This window comes from Chelmon rostratus, chromosome 1 (assembly GCF_017976325.1).
Source record: "Chelmon rostratus isolate fCheRos1 chromosome 1, fCheRos1.pri, whole genome shotgun sequence".
NCBI lineage: Eukaryota > Metazoa > Chordata > Actinopteri > Chaetodontiformes > Chaetodontidae > Chelmon > Chelmon rostratus.
The window spans coordinates 16,794,977-16,800,976 of NC_055658.1; the positions used below are offsets into that span (position 1 = coordinate 16,794,977).

The 6,000-nt window shown below is 44.2% G+C and overlaps 1 protein-coding gene across 1 annotated transcript in view; it reads right to left on the reverse strand.

The window, feature by feature from the left end:
- The window catches only part of phlpp2 (PH domain and leucine rich repeat protein phosphatase 2), a 30,560-nt gene extending 25,569 nt beyond the window's left edge, over positions 1-4,991 (reverse strand). Inside the window, exons 1-2 of the mRNA XM_041939466.1 lie at positions 4,711-4,991; positions 218-351 (exon numbers count right to left, since the gene is read on the reverse strand). Of these exons, the coding sequence (XP_041795400.1) occupies positions 218-351; positions 4,711-4,985 (409 nt within the window). The 5' untranslated portion in view covers positions 4,986-4,991. The remainder of the gene's footprint in view (positions 1-217; positions 352-4,710) is intronic.
- Positions 4,992-6,000: the final 1,009 nt, after the last annotated feature.

Genomic DNA, 6,000 nt, shown 5'->3' on the forward strand with positions numbered 1-6,000 from the left:
CAGAGGAAAATCTTTGCTGCGCGCACACACACACACACACACACAGACGCACGATCAAAAGAGGATGTAATAAAAACCTTTTTGGAATGTTTGACCTGCTGCAGCCTGTTTTCAGGCCGTTGGGTCCATTTTAGGAGGCAGACACCAGGCCCCTGCCAGATGCCACTGAGCAGATAGTGAAAAGTGGGAATGATGGCCCCTGTGGGTCAGTACTCACCACTGTAGAAACGGATCAAACAGCTGAGGTCTGAGTTGGCTGCCTCTTTCTGCACTCTCACAGGGTCTGCGTAGCCCATAGCTGCCAGGTAGTCATACACCATCTGGAGTGGACGCTCAGTGGGGTCCAGCCTCCTGCAGGACAAAAGAAAAAGAGAGGTGGTGTAGGAACGCCAGTTTCTTTAGCTCGGTGTACATGTGTCTAAATTCATTTAGAGAACAGTAATGTTCACCTGTGCAGTTAGGCTACTGATACAATAAGAGAGAGAATAAGAGGATCTGACCAGTCAGACTCAATGACAAACAAAAGATGCATCACCGGCTTCCCTCCCACAAATGGTCAATGGGGCACTTGGCCAAGCAGAAAGCACTACTGCCAGGGGTTGATTGTGGCGATAAGTGGCGAGATGTTTGGAGTTTAGTTAAGAGAAAAAGATGACTTGAGATGTTTGACAGAGTTCAGGATGGTCATCTGGAGCCGCAAATGGACCAGACCAAACAGTGGAGAAAAAAAAATGCACTTCTGCACTTTAAGGACTCTTTCTGCTAATACCTAACAGGATGAATGTCGACCCTGAAATCTGGTACCCCTCGCCTGATGCAAGCAGTCTTTCACATAAGTGCTTACTGTCTGGCTGCAGGAAACTGGTCTGATAGCAAACGCAACTCATACTTTCACTTTCTCAATCAGCTGAAAATGGTCAAAACAAAGGCCCGAGGTTTACTCATGCTGACTCATCTCCTGAAAAGCTTATCACAACTGATAATTGTCTTGAGCCGTAGTTTGAACCATCCACTCTTGGGACTTCAAATGCATTTTCACTTCTACCTAACAAGGTGTTATACCATGAAGACGATGAGTTGATGTTCGTAAAGATTCATTTTTTATCTCTATTTTAATCTAGATCTGGACTGGTCAATCTGCCTGTTGATACCACCATTTTTACAAATATATCAGCGTCAGATGATGACTGACAGAAAAAGTGCTTGAGTTTCCAAACGTCACTGACACCCCCTACACCCAGCAGGCAAACAAATATCAGCACCCGTGCCCAAGCCAAAGGCCACCTTTCTCCTGTCGACGTTTATGATTTGAAGGATCATGTTATTTGATTTGAGACAGCTGTGGCCTCAACACCTCAGCACAGGATTTAGGCAGCTTCCAGCAGTCAGCAAGAGAAGGATGACTGGCAGTCTCTTTTGACCAGGTCTACTGACGCTGACTTAGCACAGATATGCCTCATTTATTCACAAATCCTCAAACCTTGGGCAATGCTAGAAGAAGCTGTTAAATTTCTGCAAAAATACTAACCAGTGGGTTCATCCATGTGCAGGGTGGAAGGTAAATTATGCAGCAAACTATGGAAATGTGTCTCTCACTATACAGTAGACGTACTCAGTAGCCCATGTAACAGAAACCCATAAAAACATGGTATACCCATTCACTTATATTAGCTAATTAGACATCTTTGGAATGTGTGGGTGACAATGGTTGATTAACATCTTCATCACAATTATTATTAGTGTGTGATTATTACAGAACACTCAACTTTTTAATGTAACTGTTTGGACTGTTTTCTGTTGTAGTTTGCTTTCTCGTTAATCATTTTTGTGCGTATTTATGCTGTTTTAGCTGCACTCGCCACATCACTGGAAATGAGGGCGTGCCCTCAATGATTCTTTGAGATTTAAATAATGGTTGAATGAATGAATGAATGATGGTAATTCCCAGCATGTTTACGCTCAACTTGAGTAACTGTCTAATCAGCCAAAATAACTGAAAATGGGTGTGGGCGTGCACAGTGTGCAAAAACTGACTCAATTTGCAAGTACAAAGAAGATCAGAGAGGTGCTTCCATTTTACTCATTGGCAGGAGACGTGATGCCTAAACAATCACAGACCATTTCCCAAGGTGTCAGTTTTTTTTACCATACCAAGCAAAGTGTTGGGGAAAGAGGTTGTTGTTACCAAAAGAAAGGGAAAATTCCCAACTGTGTAAACGTACTAATTAGATGCTCTGCTTGTATTGTACTGGAAAGTACGCTCATAAAATTGATGAAAACAAATCCACACAGCAGTCCAAAATGCAAATACAAGATCAATATTATCAAAATCATTCACCACCAGCTGCATTCTGTTCTGTTTCTGACCGTTCACAGTGCCTAATCTGTTCCAACCCTTCCCCTTGTCCAGCAGGTCTTTCACCCAGCCAGCACCCTTCATGATGAGCCCACAACATAACGGCCCTGTGTCACATCTTTGGGTTGTGCCTGACCAAGCTACAGGGGTCACCTGACCTTCAGGCACTCGCCTGTTTTACTCCTAGGCTGACTGCAGTAGCTGACACTGTGTCCCGAACCCACTTCAGGTTCTGTCTGATCCTTCAGAACCAGTCTTAGTGATCTTAAATTGCAATTGATCTGGTCTCTCACCTTGCAGACCGTAGAAAGAAGCAGATGAGATGAGATTTCTCTGCAGGGTGGCTGGCCTCACTTTACATTTCAGAGTGAGGTGCTCTGTGATTTGGGAGGCCCACGTTATCAAGCTGCTAACTACTCTGAGAGGAGCCGGTTGAGATGTCTGAGAGCCTCCTTTTGGAAGTGGTCTGGGCATGACAAACTAGGAGGAAACCCCGGGTATACTAGAACATATCGGAGGGATTACATATCCCATCTGTCCTGGGAGCACTTAGGGATCCCCAAGGAAGAGCTTGTGGCTGGGAAAAAGAACAGCGGACTGCTTTGCTCGCCCTGCTGGCACTGTGACCCTGACCAGGATAAGTGGCTCCAAGATGGATGAATGGAAGGATGGATGTCCTCCTTCAACTCCGCTGCCTCAGTAAATTTGTCTTGAGAGGGACTTTGTCTAAGTACAATGTTCCTTCAGGAAAGAACCCAGACCATGTCTTCTTGTAAGCAGCACATTACTACAAGCTATAAAAAGAAGACCGCTTCAAAAAGCTTCCATCCTCTCCATCATGCCCTCAGTTACAATTCCTTCTACAAAGCTGTCAACAGCTTTGTGTGTTTCAGATGCTCATTTATACTGTACAATTCAATGCAACCTTGACTTGTCTTTACTGTATGTGCTGTCTGGCTGCAGGAATGGATTTTGTCTCTGCACAAACAGAAATCAAAGGGCTCAAGTCACCAAAGCCCTGTTGTTGGATGTTGAAGACTTAAATATTAAATTTAAATCCACCTGGTCGTACTCGCTGGCAGGCTGCAATTTAAGTGCTGCACTGCTGGAATGTAAACTGGACCAACACAGTCTATCCACACGCTTACCAAAAGCCTTTCATTTATTACCAGGCTGCACTACTCTGCAACGCCTACAGCTTTCAATCAGTACAGATATAATGAAGTTGGCTGTTGGTTGATAACGCCATTAGCCACCAGCGTATAAAGTGATTAACAACCTGCAGCAGCACAGTGTCTGCAGTACATCCATGGCATGATCTTCCAGCCATGAATGCTCACTAACACAACAGTTTACAGTTCTCCACGTCAGTTCCACCACATGGTATTTTTGCTGGTATGCCACATGTCTTGTAAGATTTTAGGATTTTGTGCTGTTTTAACATCATTTAAAAAAAAAAATCAACAGACAGTAAGGCTCACACAGAAGACGCCATAAGCCACTGTGATTTAACTACATCTGATTTCTTATTTTAAACCCTCCTTTCTAATATCTTCACACAGGCTTTCCCAGAAGAGTGAAGGAGAAACGACACACATTCCTCCCAGGTCACGGATCAGTGAACCAGCTTTTTATCCTTTCACAGATAATCAAAGGGGTCATTTGCTATTTCTGTCAACACATCTTGTGATGCTCAGAGAGGTGTACAGTCATGTTCCCTGAGGATATCCTGGATCAGGTGCTGTGGGAGTATGGGATGTTGGGGGAAATGCAGCAGGTCCTCGGTGCTGTGTTCATGGACAGGATAGATAGATAGACATAGATGTGGGCATTTATTTTAAAATGTAATGTTTCTTAATTGCTTTTGTTAGATATTATAATGCACCTTTATACCCGCTGCAGCTATGTTTTTTGCATGTCTGGTGGAAGAGATGCAGCTGTCTAAACCAGCTGCAGAACAACATCATGTTTCACTTGCACTGCACTCGTACATCTGCAACCCAAAGCACTTCACTTCCATGTTGGTACATGAAAATACATTAAGCTGCAAGGTGTCAGATGCTTCGGGGTGTACAGCAGCGTGCTAAATAGATCCAGTGAAGACACAGATGAAAGACTGCAGCAGGCTGGATGCTCTGAAAGGGGCATTTCTAATACTCCTGCCATGGCCTTCGACCAAGGAAGGCACTAACCTCTGAACTACAGTTCATCTCTGGGCAACCATTCTAACTTTTTAACAACATTTAACATTTTATGCCAACTTGTTAGCATGGCTCAGAGAAGAGGGATCCATTTTCCCACCAGAAATGATAAGGTACAACTTTACTTTAATGACTTAACTTGCATGTATTTACCTGAGTAGGTCTCCATGGAGCTGAACATACAGTCCCTGTCCATCCCTCTGAGCACACAGCTCCTCCACTGTGGTACTGGTGGAGCAGAGCACCAACTGCAGGTCTGTCTGAGGGGTAGAGGAGGCCTGTGGGCCAGTGGCAGGCAGCTGGGGGTCCACTGTGCCCCCATACAGACACACACAGCCCCGCTGGGTGTCCCCCTTTAGCCAGTCCCGCTCTCGTGATCCAAATCTGGTCTTTCTTGTCACACAGCCACGACTCCCATTCCGCTTCATGTTGCGCTGCTGACACAGAAAGAATCATTTTAAAACACATCAGACACAAACCAGCGTACGACAGCCATGGGTTGCCTGAAGAGCTTGAAGGTGGTTCAAAATGTACTGCTGACCCTGCAAGAGGCGCTGTTCCACACACCTGTGATTGTAGTTACCAACTGGATATCTCAGTGATCCACTGACTCTCATCAAGTGTGGTTTTAGAGCTATCACAACTACAACATAAAAAGTTCTCAAACCAAAAATGCAACATGAAACATGCTGAAATTGTCCACGGGGCCAATCTATAACTTTGGGGAAGATTTATAGCAGACAGGAGTTATTACAAAAGGAACAGGAGGAAAACTCAACTATGGATTTCAACTGTGGACAAGCTTTTATTTCTTTGTACTTAATGAGGGGATCATAGTTGTAGACAGAATTTCCTGGTATCCACTACGACACTCGCAGAGACTATGCCTTAACAGTTAAGTTGCTACACGCCCTTCTTTCTGTACAACTGACATGAGAACTATATTAGGTGAAGCTGACACTTCTGGTGCAGTGGTATTTGTAGTTATAGAGGATTTGCTTTATTTTGTACAGTCAACACTACATTACCTGTGAAGCTTCTGTTTGCAGCGGTACACTGACCAGAAGCAAAACCCTGAATGTATTTCTCAACGTCACCTTTCTCTCCGAGGATGGACAATGTGACTGCACTCCTAACAGGAACCAGAATATCATGTTGTTGTTTGCTCTACTCACTTGTGACTTGTGTTCGCCGGATGTGCAGTAGCCTAATGTTTTTTTCCTGAAAATTATGCAATGCCAGACTATCTAAATTTGACATTAACAAGGCCTGATGTTGTGCTTAAATGCTAAAATGTCAGTAACATCAGATGCTTGCGAAATACTTCCATCACAGGCACAGCAAAGGCATTACAGCATGTCACCTGGTCCTGTTCTGATGCTGCATGTGGGCTCTGCAGTACACACACACACACACACACACACACACACACATACTGCTGTA